This window comes from Salvelinus alpinus, chromosome 3 (assembly GCF_045679555.1).
Source record: "Salvelinus alpinus chromosome 3, SLU_Salpinus.1, whole genome shotgun sequence".
In the NCBI taxonomy this organism is placed as follows: domain Eukaryota; kingdom Metazoa; phylum Chordata; class Actinopteri; order Salmoniformes; family Salmonidae; genus Salvelinus; species Salvelinus alpinus.
In genome coordinates, this window is record NC_092088.1 from 92,281,784 (window position 1) to 92,306,388 (window position 24,605).

General features: G+C 42.2%; 1 protein-coding gene across 1 annotated transcript in view; it reads right to left on the reverse strand.

Annotated features, from left to right (window-relative positions):
- LOC139571525 (uncharacterized) overlaps positions 1-24,605 on the reverse strand; it is a 157,950-nt gene that overhangs the window by 64,295 nt on the left and 69,050 nt on the right. The window contains exons 51-54 of the mRNA XM_071394492.1: positions 21,665-21,685; positions 21,402-21,422; positions 20,690-20,710; positions 20,518-20,547 (exon numbers count right to left, since the gene is read on the reverse strand). Of these exons, the coding sequence (XP_071250593.1) occupies positions 20,518-20,547; positions 20,690-20,710; positions 21,402-21,422; positions 21,665-21,685 (93 nt within the window). The remainder of the gene's footprint in view (positions 1-20,517; positions 20,548-20,689; positions 20,711-21,401; positions 21,423-21,664; positions 21,686-24,605) is intronic.

A 24,605-nucleotide genomic window follows, 5' to 3' on the forward strand; every position in this document is an offset into this window, starting at 1 on the left:
TCTTCACGACTCTCTTGATGTGCTTGGACCATGACAGTTTGTTGTTGATGTGGACACCAAGGAACGTGAAGCTCTCAACCTGCTCCACTACAGCCCTGTCGATGTGAATGGGGGCGTGCTCCATCCTCCTTTTCCTGTAGTCCACAATCATCTCCTTAGTCTTGATCACGTTGAGGGATAGGTTGTTGTCCTGGCACCACATGGCCAGGTCTCTGACCTCCTCCCTATAAGCTGTCTCGTCGTTGTTGGTGATCAGGCCTACCACTGTTATGTCAGTCAGTCAGCGTAACCTGATCCAGAGAATTGTATCCAGCAGCACCCACATAAACAGATAAACAGAATGCATTCTGCACCCACATAAACAGAATGCATTCCAAATGGCACCCTATTCCCTATATAGTGCACTACTATTGACCAGGGCTCTGGACTGGTCAAAAGTAGTGCACTACATAGGGAACAGGGTAGAGCCTCTTCCACCAGAAACTCTGTACTTCATAATATTAGCAACCAGCACACCATTAAAGTCAGACCATTTCTGTGTGTAAACAAACAAGCATATCCCTTCACCACTAATTTACTAGGTATCAGTGAGTACATACAGAGATATGGGCTTATCCATAGCTATCCAGCTAATGAAGGAGCCGGTTAGCTAGCTACCTGTAACATGATGCCAATGCACTGCACTGAATATACATTTACGGGCAATGGAACATGTTCATTTGTGTGCCACGCAGTCACAGTGGAGAGACATGCATAGCTACAGTACAACACAAGTGGTTATCTTGTGGCCGGGTAAGGATTACATTTAGCTTGCTTGTAACTTAAAATATATTAAATTACATTTAATGTAACATTAGCTAAATCATAATCATTTTAGTGTGTTGCAATTTCACCAGCCTAGCTCCAGTACACTGTTGACATACCTCATCGTTCCATTACCAGCATGGGGGTTGTTTAAGCTCTCAAACTCTAGGCGGCATTCTGCCTTCTCCCTACAGTTTTCAGCCATTAGCTTCGCCAACGACTGGCTCATGTGAACTACGATCCCAACTCTGTGTTTAGAAATGTCAATCGAAACACATGGCCCTTATCTTTCATCAGCGAGAAATAACCCTTTAATTCAATTTTAAAACACTGTAGCAGTTTAGCACAGATCTGTACAGCTACGGTCGCCTCGGCCTCCATCCAACAAAACTACACTTCAACTACACTCCTGAGTTACGTTTACACTACATAGCTCATTTGCTGTAACATGTAGATATGGCCATTGGAACACTAACCCTATTAAAGGTGTGTATCAATTCAACACTTGATGATATGAAAGATAAACTCATTGTGCATTCAAAACCATACGCAAGCAATGCGTGTTAATGTCCAGCCCGAGGGTCAGGACTCTAAATAAACCCCCCCCCCCTACAGAAGACGTCTTCCTCTAATGACTCTTATGTGTAATGTCATGGAACAGAGAGTCATTACGGGCTAGTGTTGTTCTAACTAGCTAGATAAACCACTTGACTTTGATACCCTGTAGTAGTGGGAAATTAAGTTGATGTCTGTTGACAGTGAGATGACAACCCTGAGCTATGAGAAATAGGTCATGATGAGAGAATATATAACTAGCGAGCTTGTTGAGAAACAAATACAACTAATGTTAACTAGCTTTTAAATAACAACAGACCCATTTGAGATTAGGCAGTAGTCTGATACATTCAGTAGTCTGTCTGTTACAGTAGTCTGATACATTCAGTAGTCTTTCTGATACAGTAGTCTGATACAGTAGTCTGTCTGTTACAGTAGTCTGATACATTCAGTAGTCTGTCTGTTACAGTAGTCTGATACATTCAGTAGTCTTTCTGATACAGTAGTCTGATACAGTAGTCTGTCTGTTACAGTAGGCTGATACAGTAGTCTGTTACAGTAGCCTGATACATACAGTAGTCTGTCTGTTACAGTAGTCTGATACAGTAGTCTGATACAGTAGTCTGTCTGTTACCGTAGCCTGATACATACAGTAGTCTGTCTGTTACAGTAGTCTGATACAGTAGTCTGATACAGTAGTCTGTCTGTTACAGTAGTCTGATACAGTAGGCTGATACAGTAGTCTGTCTGTTACCGTAGCCTGATACATACAGTAGTCTGTCTGTTACAGTAGTCTGATACAGTAGTCTGATACAGTAGTCTGTCTGTTACAGTAGTCTGATACAGTAGTCTGATACAGTAGTCTGTCTGTTACAGTAGTCTGATACAGTAGGCTGATACAGTAGTCTGATACAGTAGTCTGATACATTCAGTAGTCTTTCTGATGACAATGATGGAGATAAAACGCTTTTAAACACACTTTATTTAGAAAATGTTATTGTCAAATGATCAATATCTAAACACATTTATTTTGTGTTGCTGCTACATTCTTACCTAAATATAGAAGCACACAGCAGAATGAATATACAACAAATACTGTTAGAAAACACAGAGAATAAAAATATACAGTGGCAAGAAAAGGTATGTGAACCCTTTGGAATGACCTGGATTTCTGCATAAATTGGTCATAAAATTTGATCTGCTTTTCATCTATGTCACAACAATAGGCAAACACAGTGTGCTTAAACTAGTAACACACAAACAATTATACGTTTTCATGTCTTTATTAAACACGCTGTGTAAACATTCACAGTGCAGGGTGGAAAAAATATGTGAACCCTTGGATTTAATAACTGATTGACCCTCCTTTGGCAGCAATAACCTCAACCAAATGTTTTCTGTAGTTGCGGATCAGACCTGCACAACGGTCAGGAGGAATTTTAGACCATTCCTCTTTACAAAACTGTTTCAGGTCAGCAATATTCTTAGTATGTCTGGTGTGAACCGCTCTCTCTCTCGAGGTCAGGCCACAGCATCTCAATGGGGTTGAGGTCAGGACTCTGACTGGGCCACTCCAGAAGGCGTATTGTCTTCTGTTGAAGCCATTCGGTTGTTGATTTATTTCTGTGTTTTGGGTCGTTGTCCTGTTGCATCACCCAACTATTGTTGAGCTTCAATTTGCAGACAGATAGCCTTACATTCTCCTGCAAAATGTCTTGATAAACTTGGGAATTCATTTTTCCGTTGATGATAGCAAGCTGTCCAGGCCCGGAGGCAGCAAAGCAGACCCAAACCCATGATGTTCCCTCCACCATACTTTACAGTTGAGATGAGGTTTTGATGTTGTTGTGCTGTGCATTTTTTTCTCCACACATAGTGTTGTGTGTTCCTTCCAAACAACTCAACTTTAGTTTCATCTGTCCAGAGAATATTTTGCCATCCATGTGCTCTTTTGCGAACTTCAGACGTGCAGCAATGTTTTTTGGACAGTAGTGGCTTTTTCCGTGGTGTCCTCCCATGAACACCATTCTTGTTTAGTGTTTTATGTATCGCAGACTCGTCAACAGAGATGTTAGCATCTTTCAGAGATTTCTGTAAGTCTTTAGCTGACACTCTAGGATTCTTCTTAACCTCATTGAGCATTCTGCACTGTGCTCTTGCAGTCATCTTTGCACGACGTCCACTCCTAGGGAGAGTAGCAACAGTACTGAACTTTCTCCATTTATAGACAATTTGTCTTACCATGGACTGATGAACATCAAGGCTTTTAGAGATATTTGTGTAACCCTTTCCAGCTTTATGCGAGTCAACAATTCTTAATCTTAGGTCTTCTGAGATCTCTTTTGTTCGAGGCATGGTTCACATCAGGCAATGCTTCTTGTAAATAGCAAACTCAAATTTATTGAGTGTTTTTTATAGGGCAGGGCATCTCTAACCAACATCTCCAATCTTGTGTCATTGATTGGACTCCAGGTTAGCTGACTCCTGACTCCAATTAGCTTTTTATGACCAATTTATGCAGAAATCCAGGTAATTCCAAAGGGTTCACATATTTTTTCTTGCCACTGTATATCACACTCTCCTGAAAACAGAACAGTCAAGGGACGGGTGAAAGACACATCAAAGATTAGTCAAACATTAACAAGAAATCAGTGGTCTGGGATGTCCTGTACCAGAATGGGTTCAGATCCAACCCATTGCTCTTTCAACATTCCTACCTTTACCTCTCTGTCCTATCCAATAAACAATAAACTGTTCCACTCTACAACAACAACAAAAAGATTGACAGAAAATGTATAACTAAGAACTCATGTAGTACATGTACTCTCTCAATAGGAGTTACTGCTGTTTATACTGTCTCTGCCAGTCAGTCAGTGACATCCACAGGACAGATGACCAGTGAAACACTTTCTGAACCACCAGGGTTGAAGAATGGATGGAGTTTCTTAGTGAAGGTGCAGCCAGTGAAAGAGTAGATATGACACCTGTCCTCCACATTGTAGAAGGAGACCTGACACTTCTCATAATCCACAAACACCCCCACCTTCTGGGGCTTCTCTCTCAGTAAGAGGGTGACAGGGGAATCAGCATGAGCTGTGTACTTTCCATTCTTCAGCTCCACAGTCCAGTATCCTTTATTAGGAAACAGTCTAAAACTGCCATCCCTCTTGATGGACTCTCTGACCACTCCCAAAGTCCACTCAGTCTTCCCCTCCACCTTCACTTCACAGTAGAAGCTGGATGGAGAACTTCCTGCCATCCAGGACCTATATACTAGGCGGTGTCAGAAGAAAGCCCAAAAAATTGTCAAAGACTCCAGTCACCCAAGTCATAGACTGTTCTCTCTGCTAACGCATGTATATATCCTCGTTATTGTTATTTTATTGTGCCACTTTTTATTATTTTTTAACTTTAGTTATCTTGATAAGTCTTTTTCTTAACTCTTTCTTGAACTGCATTGTTGGTTAAGGGCTTGTAAGTAAGCATTTCACTGTAAGGTCAACACCTGTTGTATTCGGCGCATGTGACAAATACTGTATGATTTTATTAGAATTTCCCTGAGAAGGCAACGTTTCCCAGTACACAGAACCATTTTGTAAACCTCTTTCTGTTGTCAGGGAGATCCTGTTTTATGTCTCCCCTTTCCCAGAAGATGCAGTATCAGGGTCTAGAGTCACATCCACTGTGGAGAGAAACATACACTATGGTAAACACAATGACATCAAAATCAGTGGTATAATACACTATGGTAAACACAATGACATAATCATCAGTGGTATAATACACTATGGTAAACACAATGACATAATCATCAGTGGTATAATACACTATGGTAAACACAATGGCATAAACATCAGTGGTATAATACACTATGGTAAACACAATGACATAAAGACATCAACATCAGTGGTATAATACACTATGGTAAACACAATGGCATAAACATCAGTGGTATAATACACTATGGTAAACACAATGGCATCATCATCAGTGATATAATACACTATGGTAAACACAATGACATCATCATCAGTGGTATAATACACTATGGTAAACACAATGACATCATCATCAGTGGTATAATACACTATGGTAAACACAATGACACAATGACATCAACGGTATAATACACTATGGTAAACACAATGACACAATGACATCAACATCAGGACAAAACAGAGATGCTAGTTCTAGGTCCCAAGAAACAAAGAGCTTCTGGATCTGACAATAAATCTTGATGGTTGTACAGTCGTCTCAAATAAAACTGTGAAGGACCTCGACGTTAGGAAAAACCCCATGGAAAGGCAGAAACCTAGGAAGAAACCTAGAGAGGAACAAGGCTTTGAAGGGTGGCCAGTCCTCTTCTGGCTGTGCCAGGTGGAGATTATAAGAGTACATGGCCATTAAGGCCAGATTGTTCTTCAAGATGTTCAAAAGCGGGCTTTGCCATTGGCTGCACTTGCATTAACAGAAATCCCCTGCAGCCTTGTTTACAAGTTGGAACACTGGAATGTGATATGTAATCTACACCTTCATTAGGATGACAGAAATTTTGTTGAATGTTTTTTCAAGTTGAGCGCAAATATTTCTGTACAGCCTACACTGGGTGGGGCTTCTTGCATTGGAGAAACAGGAGGCTCAAGGCACAAACAATAGAATTGGAGCTTGAGGCTGAAATATTGGCTAACAGTGCTAAGCTGAATGTATTCCATGAGGATGGCTAACAGTGCTAAGATGAATGTATTCCATGAGGATGGCTAACAGTGCTAAGATGAATGTATTCCATGAGGATGGCTAACAGTGCTAAGCTGAATGTATTCCATGAGGATGGCTAACAGTGCTAAGCTGAATGTATTCCATGAGGATGGCTAACAGTGCTAAGCTGAATGTATTCCATGAGGATGGCTAACAGTGCTAAGCTGAATGTATTCCATGAGGATGGCTAACAGTGCAAAGCTGAATGTATTCCATGAGGATGGCTAACAGTGCTAAGCTGAATGTATTCCATGAGGATGGCTAACAGTGCTAAGCTGAATGTATTCCATGAGGATGGCTAACAGTGCTAAGATGAATGTATTCCACGAGGATGGCTAACAGTGCTAAGATGAATGTATTCCACGAGGATGGCTAACAGTGCTAAGATGAATGTATTCCATGAGGATGGCTAACAGTGCTAAGATGAATGTACTCCATGAGGATGGCTAACAGTGCTAAGCTGAATGTATTCCATGAGGATGGCTAACAGTGCTAAGCTGAATGTACTCCATGAGGATGGCTAACAGTGCTAAGCTGAATGTACTCTATGAGGATGGCTAACAGTGCTAAGCTGAATGTATTCCATGAGGATGGCTAACAGTGCTAAGCTGAATGTATTCCATGAGGATGGCTAACAGTGCTAAGCTGAATGTATTCCATGAGGATGGCTAACAGTGCTAAGCTGAATGTATTCCATGAGAATGAAGCCACTCAAAATCAGATGATGGAATGAACGATTACCTGAATGCAATGGGAAGGCCTGAAGCTATCATGGGGAAGGTTACCCACCACCACTCAGGTTGTCACAGGTCTCCATACCACACAATCACACACCATGGTTGACCGGGGATCCCCATGTCTGTTCATACCGCACAGGGCCAGGGCCAGGGTCAAGTAGTATGTTGTAACTAAGTGCTACCACCAAATACAGCTCTGTTCATCGTAGGTCAACTAAAACACAGTAGAGCCTGTTGTAAGACCAACAGATAGGCCTTCCTCCCCTAATTGGAGCTGCCTATCAACCCAGATCAGGGTGGAGCTAACAACATGGCCAGTATTGTCAACAATCTACTACACCAAAATGCTATCACTGAAATGCTGGTAAGGCAGCAAAGGTTGTCTTCATTACCACCTCTTAGTGTACGACTGGGTGACCCACTACACTTCAGGTTCTTTGTACCAGTGTTTAAGGGTGACCCACCAAACTTCAGGTTCTTTGTACCAGTGTTTAAGGGTGACCCACCAAACTTCAGGTTCTTTGTACCAGTGTTTAAGGGTGACCCACTACACTACAGATCTTACTACATGTCTTTGAATATGCAATCGAAGACGGGACCAAGAACAGCAAAGACAGCCTGTACTTGTTGGAGAAATTCACCCTGGGGCAACTCAAATCAAATCAAATTTTAGCTCAGCTCCTTTGTCTTACTGACGTTGAGGTAGAGGTTGTTGTCCTGTCACCACACTGCCTGGTCTCTGACCTCCTCCCTATAGGCTGTGTCGTCGTCTTCGGTGATCAAGCCTACCACCGTCTGCAAACCTAATGATGGTGTTGGAGTTGTGAGCAGCCACGTAGTCGTGTGTGAAAAAGGAGTACATGAGGGGACTAAGCACGCACCCCTGAGAGGCCCCATCATGTTGAGGGTCAGCATGGTGTTGTTGCCTACCATCACCACCTGGGGGCGGCCCATCAGGCAGTCCAGGATCCAGTTGCAGAGGGAGGTGTTCAGTCCCAGGGACCTAAGCTAGTGATGTGCTTCGAGGGCACTATGGTATTGAACGCTGAGCTGTAGTCAATGAATAGCAACGTCACGTAGGTGTTATTTTTGTCCAGGTGGGAAATGGAGTGCAATAGAGATTGCATCATCTGTGGATCTGTTGGGGTGGTATGCGAATTGGAGTGGGTACAGGGTGTCTTGGATGATTGTGTTGATGTGAGCCATAACCAGCCTTTCAAAGTATTTCATGGCTACCGATGTGAGTGCTACGGGGCTACAGTCATTTATACAGGTTACCTTAGCATTCTTGGACACAGGGACTATGGTGGTCTGCTTGAAACACGCAGGTATTGCAGACTGGGTCAGGGAGAGGTTAAAAACGTTAGTGAAGACAATTGCCAGCTGGTCAGCACATGCTCTGAGTACAAGCCCTGCGGCCTTGTGATTGAAAAACCTGTTTAAAGGTCTTACTTAAATCGGCTATGGATAGTGTGATCACACAGTCGTCCGGAACAGCTGGTGCTTTCACACATTGTTCACTGTTGCTTGCCTTGAAATAATTATAGAATGTATTTAGTTTGTCTGCTAAACTTGTGTCACTGGGCAGCTTGTGCCTGGGTATCCCTTTGTAATCTGTGATAGTTTGCGAGCCCTGCCACATCTGACGAGCGTCAGAGCTGGTGTAGTAGGATTTGATCTTAGTCCTGTTTTGAAGCTTTGCCTGTTTGATGATTCGTCGAAGGGCGCAGTGGGATTTCTTATAAGCGTCCGGTTTTCTGTCCCGTTCCTTGAATTTGGCAGCCTTTAGCTCAGTGAGGATGTTGCCTGTAATCAATGGCTTCTGGTTGGGATATGAATGTACGGTCACTGTGGGGATGATGTCATCAATGCACTTTAATGAACCCGGTGACTGCTGTATAAACTCCTCACCACTTCCAAATTGAGTGTGTCACTGGTATTTCCTGTTTGAGTTTTTACTTGTAAACAGGATTAAGGAGGATAGTCATGGTCAGATTAGCTAGAGATCTAGTCCACAGTTGCAAACACATGGAGGTTGACAGAGGATATGCAGAGGACAAAGGGCTTCTGAAAAAACACTGGAGACGAGTATAATCGCCACAGCTTTGAGAAAGCTCTGTTGGCCATCCATCAAGGTGGAAGATTCCAAATCTTTACAGTTTTCCTCACTGGATGCTACGACACTATGGATCATGTTCAACATATGGAGGACATGGACAGCCAATCAAATATGAGAGCCATAGCCTCAAAGCTGCTGTAAATGAAGAAAGAAAAATGACCTACAAGAGAGAAATGGAAGAAGCGCCAGGTTTGTTCATCTGGTTACCAAGCCAGGATAGCCTCACATCCCCTGTTTGGAAACCTGAGGGAAACCCCCTCCGCAGCAGTGAGGGAAGGTTCAAGGCCTGTGAGTAGGCCAAGTGTTCTGAAGGAGAGGAAAAGTGGTTTTGGTTTTGCCACCAGCGTCACGCCCGCTGTGAAAACAGTGAAGAGCAGGGTTGGAAATCCTTCTATTACTGCCCTCAGGCTGTGTCCATTCTGTCAAAGAGAACACAGTCTAGGCACCTGCACATCACTGAACAAGAAGAAACATCAAGAGAAGTTGGACTTTTTGAAGAACAAGGGAATCTGCTTTGGTTGTCTGACCCCTGGACACATGAGCAAAGGATGCACACATCAACTTCCCTTTAAACTGTGTTCACGTAAACATCCTACCATGTTGCACATCAGCTATAAAAGAGGTAAACAGCTTAAAAAGCAACGAAAACAGAGAGCAGAGTGTTACCAATGCGTTCGTTAAACTAGATAAAGATGCTGGCAGTCACAGCATCATCGGACTGAGCTTGTTGTCATTGCAGGTGTAACAGTATAACTTTAGTCCGTTCCCTCGCCCCGACCCGGGCGCGAACCAGGGACCTTCTGCACACATCAACAACTGACACCCACGAAGCGTCGTTACCCATCGCTCCACAAAAGCCGCAGCCCTTGCAGAGCAAGGGAAACCACTACTTCAAGGTCTCAAAGCGAGTGACGTAACCGATTGAAACGCTATTAGCGCGAACCACCGCTAACTAGCTAGCCATTTCACATCCGTTACAGGTACATACAGCTCTGTATCAGGTTACAAAGACAATATAGACAAAAGTTAAGTACTTCCACTGACTCGTTTAACTATAGCATCTGTGAATGAACAGGTCCCTTCAGATGGTTCAAATATCTAGGAATCACAATTGGTAATGACTTAAGAAATTTGTACAAGCTTAACTACTTTTCTCAGCTACGGATCCCTTTTACGGGATCACTTTCCTAAACAACCGCTAGAATTGCAGGGCGCCAAATGCAAAAATATTACAAAGAATATTTATAATCATGCAATCACAAGTGAAATATACCAAAACACAGCTTAGCTTGTTGTTAATCCACCTATCGTGTCAGATTTTGAAAATATATTTTACAGCGAAAGAATTCCAAGCTTTTGTGAGTGTAGCTTTCAATGCTACAACAGCTAGCCCCAAATTAGCATGGTCACGAAAGTCAAAAAAGCAATCAAATTAATCGCTTACGTTAGATAATCTTCGGATGTTTGCACTCACGAGACTCCCAGTTACACAATAAATGTTATTTTTGTTCGATAAATATCACTTTTATAACAAAAAAACGCCATTTGGGTTGCGCGTTATGCTGAGAAAACTACAGCCTCATTCCGGTCCTGAAAGGAAGATGAAAATTTCCAAACGTATTAGATAAAAAAATATTAGTAAAAATATTTATAATCATGCAATCACAAGTGAAATATACCAAAACACGGCTTAGCTTGTTGTTAATCCACCTATCATGTCAGATTTTGAAAATATACTTTACAGCGAAAGAAATACAAGCTTTTGTGAGTGTAGCTTTCAATGCTACAACAGTTAGCCTTATATTAGCTTGGTTAGCTTGGTCACGAAAGTCAGAAAAGCAATGAAATTAATCGCTTACCTTTGATAATCTTCGGATGTTTCCACTCACGAGACTACCAGTTACACAACAAATGTTATTTTTGTTCGATTAATATTACTTTTATCACAAAAAAACGCCATTTGGGTTGCGCATTATGTTGAGAAAACCAAAGCCGTGTTCCGTTCGACAAATTCCAAAAAGTATCCGTAATGGTCGTAGAAACATGTCAAATGTTTTTTATAGTCAACCCTCAGGTTGTTTTTAACAAACATAATCTATAATATTTCACCCAGACCATAACCTATTCATTAAGAGACAAAAGGAAAATGGTGAGCCCCTCTGTCGCGCGCAGGAAATATTCAGAGGACACTTGACTACTTTTGAAAAATGTCGCTCATTTTTCAAAATAAAATCCTGAAACTATGTCTAAAGCCTGGTCACAGCCATTGTAAAAGGAATCTGGTTGATACCCCTTTAAATGGAGGTTAGACGGGCCAGGAAACAGTAAAAAAAAATAAGAATCACTTCCGGGTTACATTTTCTCAGGGTTTCGCTTGCAGAATAAGTATTGTTATACTCACAGACAATATTTTGACAGTTTTGGAAACTTTGGAGTGTTTTCTATCCTAATCTGTAAATTATATGCATATTCTACAATCTGGGCCAGAGAAAATGTCCGTTTACGTTGGGCACGTTATTTAAAAAAATAAATAATAATCTGACCCCTTAGCGCTAAGAAGTTAATGAAGAGGTTGGGAGTAATATTAATAGTGGAACCACAAAAACCACAAAACTCAACAACAGAAATTGCCATGAATTTAGTAAGATCTTGGTATGTAATTCATAACTTATTCGATCTGAAACAAGATTTATCACCCCAAAAAAACCTGTGGCAAAACAAACTCCTGCCAATGATCTTGGATAGCAACATTGTTCAGCATTGGCATGAGTAGGGAATGAGGCATTTTGAAAAGTGTTATATAAATGGGGTACTTATGTCATTTGAGCAACTGAAAGAGCAATACCAGTTATCCAATAATCATTTATTTTGTTATTTACAGTTAAGAAACTCTCAGAAGCACTCTTGTAGATATGATTTTACCAAATCTATCAACTATTGAACAACTACTCCATGATAACATGACACATATAGATTTATATCCAGAGTGTACTCATTGCTAATGCAACAGTGCCCAAAACCAGATGCACATAAGTCAAGAGAGCGATGGGAATCCGATTTGAATACTACAACTAATGAGGGGCTATGGTCGGACCTATGGCAAGATAGTGTGTCAGCATCCATCAACTCTAGATACAGACTTCTACATTACAACTTCCTCCACCAACTCTGACACCTCAGAGGTTACATAGAAATATCAGAAATGTGTTTTAGATGTGGAACAACATTGTACTTGGCAGTGTACAAAATTAGAAGCCTTCTGGCATGATGTTTGTGACACCCTGGCCTTTATTATGGAGGTCCCTTTCCCACTTGACCCTGAAATATGCCTTCTGGGTAACTTCACAAATGTGAAGTTGAGGAATAACTTCAACATCAACTTTACAGAAAATCGCCCTTCGACCCTGCAAGACAATGTGTTGCATAGACTTGGAAATCAGATTCCCCTCTCCCAATCACAAGACGGCTCTCTGAAATGAATAAGTGTATTCCTATGGAGAAGAGTACATATGCATTAACATATGCATTAAGAAAGAAAAATTCAACTACTTTGTGAAAATATAGCAACCCTTCCTGGACTATATGTAAACACTTCCATTGGGGTTGGTGGATGTGAGCTTGTAGATCGATGTAACTATTGTCTCTCTGTAATGTACTGTTTGTATTGCTTTGTGTCTATGTTGGTCTCTCTTGTCATTTGTCTTATTTAGTCATTATTAGTATTATTACTACTCCAATTTAAAACACTATCAACAACCAGGTAGTCATGAGTGCCTTTGTCGTCTCTGGCTTGGAGATAAGCAGCCTTGATGACAGCAGTGTTGTTGAAATCCTTGCAGTTTTCACACAGAGGGAAATCCCTGTAACTAAGGAGAACATTCCTACCAGTGGAAGCTGGTGGTAGGAGCTATAGGAGGATGGGCTCATTGTAATGGCTGGAGTGGAATCAATGGAATGGAGTCAAACATGAGGTTTTCCATGTGGTTTCCACAAGCAATAACATCTGCTAAATATGTGCATGGGACCAATAACATTTGAATTGATATGATTCATGTTTAATACCGCTGCATTTATTCCATTACAATGAGCCTGTCCTCCTATAGCTCCTCCCACCAGCCTCCACCGATTCCTAACCAGACAGCTGTGAACATATGGCCATATTTAGAAAAGGTGCGTGCGTCGTCTCAAGCAGATTGATTCTGAAGTTGTATTGTATTGTTGACAAACATACCTCAGGCCATTGAGCCATGGATGGTCATAAACAGCCAAGAAGATGGCCCATACGCTGTGAAAACCACTCTGGTCTGGATTGTGAATGGACTTCTAAGAAAGGGGAATGTCTCCACCTGCGGGCGGTCTCACGTAATGTCACACAGAATCTCTGTGGTAGAGCTGGAGGAGCTGCTGCAGAAACAGGTCAAACATGATTTCCCAGAGCACCACCATGAGGAGCAGCTTGAAATATCAAGAGAAGATCATCTCTTTATGGAGCGTGTCAGACAAGCTGGTGGATGTCCACTATAGGATATGCCTTCCACTGAGGAATGAGGATGCTGAATTTCCCAACAACTGCGTGCTCTCAACCTGAAACGGAAACTTAGTAAGAATCCCAAGTCCTGTAAGGACTATACCAACTTCATGGCAGACATCCTGGACAAAGGCTTTGCAGTGATGGAGCCAATAGACTTACAGAACGACAGCAGCAAGATATTTTGGTATATTCCTCACCACAGAGTATCTCATCCCAAGAAGCACAGTCTGAGGGTGGTATTAGACTGTGGAGCCACCTAACAAGAGACATCACTGAATGCTCAGCTTCTACAGGGGCCAGACTTGACAAACCATATCATTGGTGTTTTGTCCAGATTCCGCCAAGAGGCTGTTGCCTTCTTGACAGATATTGAAGTCATGTTCCACCAGGTGAGAGTTCCAGAGCAGAATACAGACCTGAGATTTCTCTGGATTTTCTCTGGACTTACTCAGGACAGCACATCCTTGTGTTCTAAAGGAGGCTTTAGACTGAACAAATGGATCAGTCAAGTTGTTGCCGCTATTCCTGAAGAGGAGAAAGCAAAGGAGATAAAGGATCTGGACTGGGATCAGAACATGCTTCCAGTAGAAACAGCCCTTGAGGTACAATGGTGCATTGAATCAGATTCAATAAAGTTACAAATATCCATTCAGGACAGACCACTTACCAGAAGAGGCATTCTATCTATGGTGGGCTCTGTTTACAACCCGCACAGTTTACTAGGCTAATAACTCGCTAACTAGCAAAGAATATAAACAAATGTGCCCACACTCTGATCTGCACTGATCTGAAAAGCGCATTCACTGGTGGGTGATTGAAAGGCTTTCAGGTACTTTCGGGAGATGGGCAGGGACTCTGCTGTCCTAGTTTCAGGGGGAAGCTGGTTCCACCATTGGGGTGCCAGGACAGAGAAGAGCTTGGACTGGACTGAGCGGGAGCTGCCCTCCCCGAGGGGTGGGAGGGCCAAGAGACCAGAGGTGGCAGAACGGAGTGCTCGGGTTGGGGTGTAGGGTTTGAACATAGCCTGAAGGTAGGGAGGGGCAGTTCCTATTGCTGCTACGTAGGAAAGCACCATGATCTTGTATTGGATGCAAGATTCGACTAGAAGCCGGTGGAGTGTGCGGAGGAGCGGGTTGACATGGGAGATCTTGGGAAGGTTGAAAACCAGGCGGTCTGTAGCATTCTAGATAAGTTGCATGAGTTTCATGGCACAAGCAGAGAGCCCAGCCAACAGCGATTTCTATTAGTCAAGACGGGAGATGACAAGTGCCTGGATTAGGACCTGTGCCACTTCCTGTGTGAGGTATGGTCGTATGGATGTTGTAGAGCATGAACCTGCAGGAGCGAGTCACTGCTTTGATGTTTTCAGAGAACGACAGGGAGTTCACGCCAAGGTTCTTTGCACTCTGGGAGGGCGACACTGTGAAGTTCTCAATTGTGATGGAGAGGTGTGAGGATATGACGGAGCCAAGTGACTTGGTGTATAGAGAGAAGAGGAACTAGAACAGAGCCCTGGGGGACACCCCAGTAGTGCGAGAACGTGGTGCAGACACAGATCCTCTCCACTGATGGTTCCCAGTGTCGAAGGCAGTGGATAGATCTAGGAGGATGAGAAAAGATGAGAGAGAGTCCACTTTGGCATTGCGGAGTGCCTCCATGACACAAAGAAGAGCAGTCTCGGTTGAGTGACTCGTCTTGAAGCATGACTGGTTAGGGTCAAGAAGATTGTTCTGAGAGTGATAACGAGAGAGTTGATCAGAGATAGCATGCTCAATTGTTTTGGGGAAAAAAGAAAGGGATACAGGTCTATAGATTGACGTCAGATGAGTCGGTTGGTTTCTCAACAGTTTTCCGTGTGTATCAAGAATGGTCCACCACCAAAGGATATCCAGCCAACTTGACACATCTGTGGGAAGCATTGGAGTAAACATGGAAAAGCATCCCTTGGGAATGCTTTCGACACCTTGTAGAGTCCATGCCCTAACGAATTGAGGCAAAAGGGGTTGCAATTCAATATTAGGAAAGTCTTCCTAATGGTTTGTACCCTCAGCGTATGTCAGACTTGTTCTGGAAGAGGTGGACTAAAGAGTATCTTCCTGAGTTGCAGGAGCAACAAAAATTAACAAGAGAAGAAACTTTGTCCCTGGGGATATGGTTCTCATCAGTATGATTCACAGTGCCCAGGGCCAGAACAGAGGCTGGGAAATGCAGAGTATTAAATAAAGCCATGACTACATCACAGGAAGTTGGTGGCACCTTAATTGGGGAGAACATGCTTGTGGTAATAGCTGGAGCAGAATAAGTGAAATGGTATCAAATACATCAATGGATTCATGGATTCCATGTGTTTGATGACATTCCATTTGCTCCGTTCCAGCCATTATTATGAGCCATCGTCTCCTCAGCAGCCTCCACTGGACTACATGGAACTCTGCCACCCCAGGTAACTCAAGTAAACACTAAAAACAGATTTAAAAAACAGATAAAAGAGCACCTTGCGGCACAACAGGGACTGTCAAGACAGACATTTTTATTTATTTTGTATTGTATTTTGTAATGTTATGTATAGTATGTATTTTATTGTTGTGCTTTGTTTTGAGTTTGGAACCCAGGAAGAGAAGCCATTGCCTTGGCAGCGGCTAAATAGTAAATACTAAACTCGTGGCTCATGGGGCAAGTCACACAAACCACCCCGACTCCAGAGGGCTGGTTAATCAAGTGCAGGTGAGAACCCAGACCACCAAGCTATGGCTCCTTCTATGTTTTGAAGTTGTAATTGTTTTGATCCCACAAGAACAATTATGAAGCTTGGTTGATGAAATCATGTTTTGGGTTTTCTATTATGGTTGTCATGGGTATTTGAAAGCATTATGGAGCCTCACCTGGACACACCCATTTTTCCCATGTTCCCCTTTCCTATACAGTGGGGAGAACAAGTATTTGATACACTGCCGATTTTGCAGGTTTTCCTACTTACAAAGCATGTAGAGGTCTGTAATTTTTATCATAGGTACACTTCAACTGTGAGAGACGGAATCTAAAACAACAATCCAGAAAATCACATTGTATAATTTTTAAGTAATTAATTTGCATTTTATTGCATGATATAAGTATTTGATACATCAGAAAAGCAGAACTTAATATTTGGTACAGAAACCTTTGTTTGCAATTACAAAGATCATACGTTTCCTGTAGTTCTTGACCAGGTTTGCACACACTGCAACAGGGATTTTGGCCCACTCCACCATACAGACCTTCTCCAGATCCTTCAGGTTTCGGGGCTGTCGCTGGGCAATACGGACTTTCAGCTCCCTCCAAAGATTTTCTATTGGGTTCAGGTCTGGAGACTGGCTAGGCCACTCCAGGACCTTGAGATGCTTCTTACGGAGCCACTCCTTAGTTGCCCTGGCTGTGTGTTTCGGGTCGTTATCATGCTGGAAGACCCAGCCACGACCCATCTTCAATGCTCTTACTGAGGGAAGGAGGTTGTTGGCCAAGATCTCGCAATACATGGCTCCATCCATCCTCCCCTCAATACGGCGCAGTCGTCCTGTCCCCTTTGCAGAAAAGCATCACCAAAGAATGATGTTTCCACCTCCATGCTTCACGGTTGGGATGGTGTTCTTGGGGTTGTACTCATCCTTCTTCTTCCTCCAAGCACGGCGAGTGGAGTTTAGACCAAAAAGCTCTATTTTTGTCTCATCAGACCACATGACCTTCTCCCATTCCTCCTCTGGATCATCCAGATGGTCATTGGCAAACTTCAGACAGGCCTGGACATGCGCTGGCTTGAGCAGGGGGACCTTGCGTGCGCTGCAGGATTTTAATTGTAGTGTGTTACTAATGGTTTTCTTTGAGACTGTGGTCCCAGCTCTCTTCAGGTCATTGACCAGGTCCTGCCATGTAGGTCTGGGCTGATCCCTCACCTTCCTCATGATCATTGATGCCCCACGAGGTGAGATCTTGCATGGAGCCCCAGACCGAGGGTGATTGACCGTCATCTTGAACTTCTTCCACTTTCTAATAATTGCGCCAACAGTTGTTGCCTTCTCACCAAGCTGCTTGCCTATTGTCCTGTAGCCCATCCCAGCCTTGTGCAGGTCTACAATTTTATCCCTGATGTCCTTACACAGCTCTCTGGTCTTGGCCATTGTGGAGAGGTTGGAGTCTGTTTGATTGAGTGTGTGGACAGGTGTCTTTTATACAGGTAACGAGTTCAAAGAGGTGCAGTTAATAGAGGTAATGAGTGGAGAACAGGAGGGCTTCTTAAAGAAAAACTAACAGGTCTGTGAGAGCCGGAATTCTTACTGGTTGGTAGGTGATCAAATACTTATGTCATGCAATAAAATGCAAATTAATTACTTAAAAATCATACAATGTGATTTTCTGGATTTTTGTTTTAGATTCCGTCTCTCACAGTTGAAGTGTACCTATGATAAAAAATTACAGACCTCTACATGCTTTGTAAGTAGGAAAACCTGCAAAATCGGCAGTGTATCAAATACTTATTCTCCCCACTGTAGCTTTTTATGGTTTTGGAATTATGGGTTAACTAGGACTCAGGTATGGAGTTACCATACATTATGGGTCAGCTAGGACTCAGGTATGGAGTTACCACACATTATGGGTCAGCTAGGACTCAGGTATGGAGTTACCTTACATTATGGGTCAGCTAGGACTCAGGTATGGAGTTACCTTACATTATGGGTCAGCTAGGACTCAGCTATGGAGTTACCATACATTATGCGTCAGCTAGGACTCAGGTATGGAGTTACCATACATTATGGGTCAGCTAGGACTCAGGTAGGGAGTTACCTTACATTATGGGTCAGCTAGGACTCAGGTAGGGAGTTACCATATATTATGGGTCAGCTAGGACTCTGGTATGGAGTTACCTTACATTATGGGTGAGCTAGGACTCAGGTATGGAGTTACCATCCCCCTCTCCCTGCCCCCTACAACTCGGCTGCTGTGGTCAGAGAGAGGTCATAAATTCCTGAGGAGATGAGCTCCTCATGACCACAGTATAGAGATAGAGTGAAGTTTCATAGAGAACAAAGGAATTTCTTCCACCTCACAGAACTTGAGGTCCGAACAACATTTATGTTCCAGAGAAGGTATAAAAGATCGGTGAAGAATCCAGCTACGAACTGGTCCGTTTGTTACATTTTGGTGAAGCTCATGGGAGACGGTGCGGCCACATTACCATAACGCTGTTTATATAATAGCCTCAGATATGAGGTTTACATCTAATTGTTGTATAAGATGAATGAGTGAGGATGATACTGTTTGTAAAGTTGTGTAATGTGATTTTGGACTGTTTAATGAAGGAAACTCCAATTCCCTTTTTGAGTTTAACTAAATCAGAGGACCGCCCATAAGCCCAGTTAGGGTCATGCATCCTGGGACAAGCCCTTTTCTGCAATTCCGAATAAAACCCCAACTTTGAGAAATTCTCAACAGACCATGTTTCTCTCAATCACGAGAGGACAAAGGTTGCAGACCAGCTCACCTCGATAACGAGAGGGCCAAGGTTTGAGACCAGACTGCTGAATCTTTTAACCATACCACGTGGTTAAACTCTTAGACTATCGATACCGACAGAATAAGAACAAGTCTTTGATATTAATTACTAGTCTGCAGCTAGGAATTCGGTATCATTGAATGCGAAGAACGACAACTGCCGAAACATCCATTCTACAACAACACGAATGAATGTCACTCTGAACTACCCACGACAGAGACAGAGAGAGAGAGGACGGAAACTCTCCAACAGAAACTAACTTTTCAACAGCGATCAAGACGACACACTGAGCGTAAATATATATATTGATTGCAATTGTTCCCGAATGAGTGAGCGTTCATGTGCAAAGGATTAGCATTTCAATTGTTATAATTATTAACTCTGTAGTGACTTCAGTCGACCCCCACTTCCCTTTTGTCTAACAAGCCGCCATGCCGGTTTAGCCCACTAGGGCACATTATCCTATTATTTCTTGTAACCATATTTACTTTGTTTGTTTATGCATTTCTGTGAATTACTTAGTCAATAAATTTAAGACAATTGATGTATGGATGACTCATAGTGAACACTGGGTTCGTGCAGATAACCAACAATTTACGACGTTTGGAATGAGACTAATGAATTATTTACTTTACCTCACGTTAATCAGAAGACTATTGATCAGACATAAAAATATCTGAAAGGTTATATTAGGAAATTATAACTTTGTAATCTGAATATTTTCCTTGGTGCCCAGACTTCCTAGTTAATTACAGTTACATGATTAATCAGTTTAATCGCGTAATACTAATTACAGAGAATCTTTGATAATAACTAAGTCTTTATTTAATGATAGTAAAGACACGACACCATATAAGTCTTGACCATACATGAACTAAGAAAAAGGCTACTATACACCATTATGTTTTCTGTTTAAATCTGACTATTTTTGTTCTGATCATGGATGGACTCTGTAGCCTATCAAATTATCTGTGTTTTGGAAACGTGTTTTTACACTCAGAGATTTGTATTCCCTGTTTTGTGGGTACTTTGAAAGCGTCTCTGACGGCAATATCACATACCTTGGGGCCTCAACATAAGTTTTGAAATGGATTACGAATAGCCTTTATTAAATGCTTGACATAATTCTGTCAAAGTGATGATCTGAGACTCCTTGTCCCATATCACTAGAATACATGAACACTAGAAGATGTAGTCTCTCTCTCTGGGACTCCTTGTCCCATATCACTTTTCTAATGTCACAAATACTAATTGACTTCCACCACCTAAATGAGTCCAGCGTACCTCTGAGAGACAACTTCTCCAATGAAGATATTCTATCCTACCACCACTTCTTAAATTCATTCATTAAATGTGACTGGTCCATCAGTGATCCAGGTGTATCAGAGACTACCTCTCTCTAGTCTATTGAGCCTCCACAGCCTCAACACATACTGTTCTATAACATCAATCTATGGTCTGAAGATCCTGGGATATGAAGGACACAACTTACCCAGTTTACTGGTGGGATTGTTTTCAACCTCTGTAGACACAGATAATATTATAAAAGTCAGGGAAAATTAATGTAAACAACATTATGTGTTTTCCACTTCTTTAGAAGTTACATGGAAGAGACATTGGTTTACATAATGTTAGTACAGTGATGATCTGAAGACACAACTTACCTCGCTTCCCAGTGAGGTTAACTGTAAAACATGTAGAGTAGATGGAAGACAGTGAGAACATCATTAACATGAACACTAGTAGATGTAGTCTCTCTCTGGGACTTCTTGTCTCATATCACTTCACTAATATCACAAATCCTAATTGAGTTCCATCACCTAAATGAGTCCAGCGTACCTCTGTGAGACAACTTCTACAATGAAGATATTCTACCTACCACCACATCTTAATTTCATTAAATAAATGTGACTGGTCTATCAGTGATCCAGGTGTATCAGAAACTATCCACTGGGCAAACTACGTCATCTTAACATGGATATTTGGGTAATATTTGGTTGAGACGTTGATCAATGAGATTACAACCTATAGTATATGTAAAGACTGCCAAAAGTTAGTTGAATTTCTAATGTGTTATAACTAGGTTTTCAACCATCTAAAATCACAACCAAATGACAGTGGAAAAACAATGTTAGATTTTTTTGTTTGGTTGTCACCCAAATGTCTATCACTGACCTTTCAACTCATTGAAAGTACAGCAAAGTTCAAATGGGAAGTCAATGTCAGATATTTTGTTTATTTATACAATCGATTAATGTGAATATCCATGTGCTTCAACTAATAGCAGAGACAAATGACCTGGATTGCAGTTCAAATGTTAAAAACATAAAATGGTTGACATAATTCTAGCAGTGATGATCTGAAGACACTACTTACTTAGCTTCCCAGTGAGGTCCTCTGTAAATATGTAGAGTAGATGGAAGACAGTGAGAACATCATTAACATGAACACTAGAAGATGTAGTCTCTCTCTGGGACTCCTTGTCTCATATCAATGTTCCAACATCAGAAGGAACATCTTCAATATGCTCAAAATAACCTTCTTAAAGTGTTTTCCTACTTGAAGTCAGTAAATTAAAGAAAATGTTACTTGTGGTTCTAATAATGTTATCAAAGTGATGATCTGAAGACAGTACTTACTATTCTGGTCCCAGAGGTTCACTGTAAACATGTAGAGTAGATGGAAGACAGTGAGAACATCATTAACATGAACACTAGAAGATGTATTCTCTCTCTGGGACTCCTTGGTCAGGATTCAATCCAATGTGCAGTATACTGCAGGGCACACAGCTGAGAATGCACTCTTTAAAGGTATTTTCAATTGGCATTTGCAGAGATCGCATTCATGGTAAACACTGCACATGTCGACTCAAGCGTAAAATACTTTAAAAAGTATGTTACAGTGTGCTGCGTTATAATGCGCCTTGAATTGAATCCCGGCCCTTGTCTCATACCACTGTTCCAACATCAGAAGGAACACCTAGGGCCAATCAGAAGCTGAAACAATATCAAAGCGTCATCCCCGCCACTGTTGTTTTGGTAAAAGCTGAGGGAGGGGCTGGAGAAATGTCACTCTCAAATTCGTAGACAGTGCTATGGATGCCACGAATGACCTTACATGATGCTGTATCAAAATGATTGTTTTAAATATGTTTTAGACTGTACAGTGTTTGTTTACATTTACTTTGTTTACAAACATTGGGGTAAATAAAGAGCCATGCAGTGATTTGAAAGGCTGGTCATGGCTCACATCAACACCATTATCCCTGAAACCTTAGACCCACTCCAATTCGCATACCGCACCAACAGATCCACAGATGATGCAATCTAAAACTCACTCCACACTGCCCTTTCCCACCTGAACAAAAGGAACACCTATGTGAGAATGCTGTTCAATGACTACAGCTCAGTGTTCAATACCATAGTGCCCTCGAAGCTCATCACTAACTAAGGACCCTGGGGTCCCTGTTACCTACCCTTACCACGGGCCGCACCCCAGGTGGTAAGGGTAGGTAGCAACACATCTGCCACACTGATCATCAATACTGGAGCCCCTCAGGAGTGCGTGCTTAGTCCCTCCTGTACTCCCTGTTCACCCATGACTGCGTGGCCAAACACGAATCCAACACATTCATTAAGTTTGCTGACGACACAACAGTGGTAGGCCTGATCACCAACAACAATGAGACAGCTTATAGGGAGGAGACCTGGCAGTGTTGTGCCAGGACGACAACCTCTCCCTCAATGTGAGCAAGACAAAGGAGTTGATCGTGGACTACAGGAAAAGGCGGGCCGAACAGGCCCCCATTAACATCGACGGGGCGTTAGTGGAGCAGGTCGAGAGTTTCAAGTTCCTTGGTGCCCTTATCACCAACGAACTATCATGGTCCAAACACACCAAGACAGTCGTGAAGAGGGCAAGACAACACCTTTTCCCCCTCAGGAGACTGAAAAGATTTGGCACGGGTCTCCAGATCCTCAAAAGTTCTACAGCTGCACCATCGAGAGCATCCTGACCAGTTGCATCACCACATTGTATGCCAACTGCTCGGCATCTGACAGTAACCGTACATCACTGGGACCAAGCTTCCTGCCATCCAGAACCTACTGTCAGGTCCATAAATATTTGAACATTGACCAAGTTATTATTATTTTAGCTGTCTACCACAGCATATTGGAGTTGAAGTTAAATAATGAATGTGAGCTGAAAGTGCAGACTTCCAGCTTTAATTTGAGGGTATTTACATCCAAATGTTGTGAACAGTGTAAGAATTACAGCATTTTTATATGTGGTCCCCCCCTTTTTTAAGGGACCAAAAGTAATTGGACAATTGGCTGCTTAGCTGTTCCATGGCCAGGTGTGCTATTCCCTCATTAGATAATTTACCAGTAAGCAGATAAAAGGTTTAAGGTTGATTTGTGGCATTTGCATTTGGAATCTGTTACTGTTAACCCTCAATATGAAGTCCAAAGAGCTGTCACTGCCAGTGAAGCAAGCAATCATTATGCTGAGAAATCTAAACAAACCCACTAGAGAGATAGCAAAACCATTAGGTGTGGCCAAATCAAACTTTTGGTACATTCTTAAAAAGAAAGGACACACTGGTGAGTTCAGGAACACCAAAAGGCCCAGAAGACCACAGAAAACAACTGTGGTGGATGACAGAAGAATTCTATCCCTGGTGAAGAAAAACCCCTTCACAACAGTTGGCCAGATCAAGAACACCCTCCAGGAGGTAGGCGTATCGGTGTCAAAGTGACTTCACCAGAGTAAATACAGAGGGTTAACCACAAGACGTAAACCATTGATTAGCCTCAAAAACAGGAAGACCAGATTAGAGTTTGCCAAAAAACATCTAAAAAAGCCTGTACATTTCTGGAACAACATCCTATGGTCAGATGAAACAAAGATCAACTTGTACCAGAATGATGGGAAGAGAAGAGTATGGAGAAGGGAAGGAACAGATCATGATCCGAAGCATACCACATCATCTGTGAAGCATGGTGGAGGTAGTGTTACGGCGTGGGCATGTATGGCTGCTAATGGAACTGGTTCCCTTGTATTTATTGATGATGTGACTGCTGACAAAAGCAGCAGGATGAATTCTGAAGTGTTTAGGGCTATATTATCTGCTCAGATTCAGCCAAGTGCTTCAAAACTCATTGGACGGCACTTCACATTGCACATGGACAATGACCCGAAACATACTGCAAAAGCAACCCAATACTTTCTTAAGGCAAATAAGTGGAATGTTCTGCAATGGCCAAGTCAATCACCTGACCTGAATCCAATTGAGTATGCATTTCACTTGCTGAAGGTAAAACTGAAGGCAAAACGCCCCGAGAACAAGCAGGAACTGAAGACAGCTGCAGTAACGGCCTGGCAGAGCATCACCAGGGAAGAAACCCAGCATCTGGTGATGTCTATGGGTTCCAGACATCAGACAGTCATTGACTGCAAAAGGATTTGCAACAAAGTATTAAAACTCACAATTTAATTTATGATAATGTTAGTTTGTCCAATTACTTTTGAGCCCCTAAAATTAGGGGGACCATATATAAAAAGTGCTGTAATTAACAC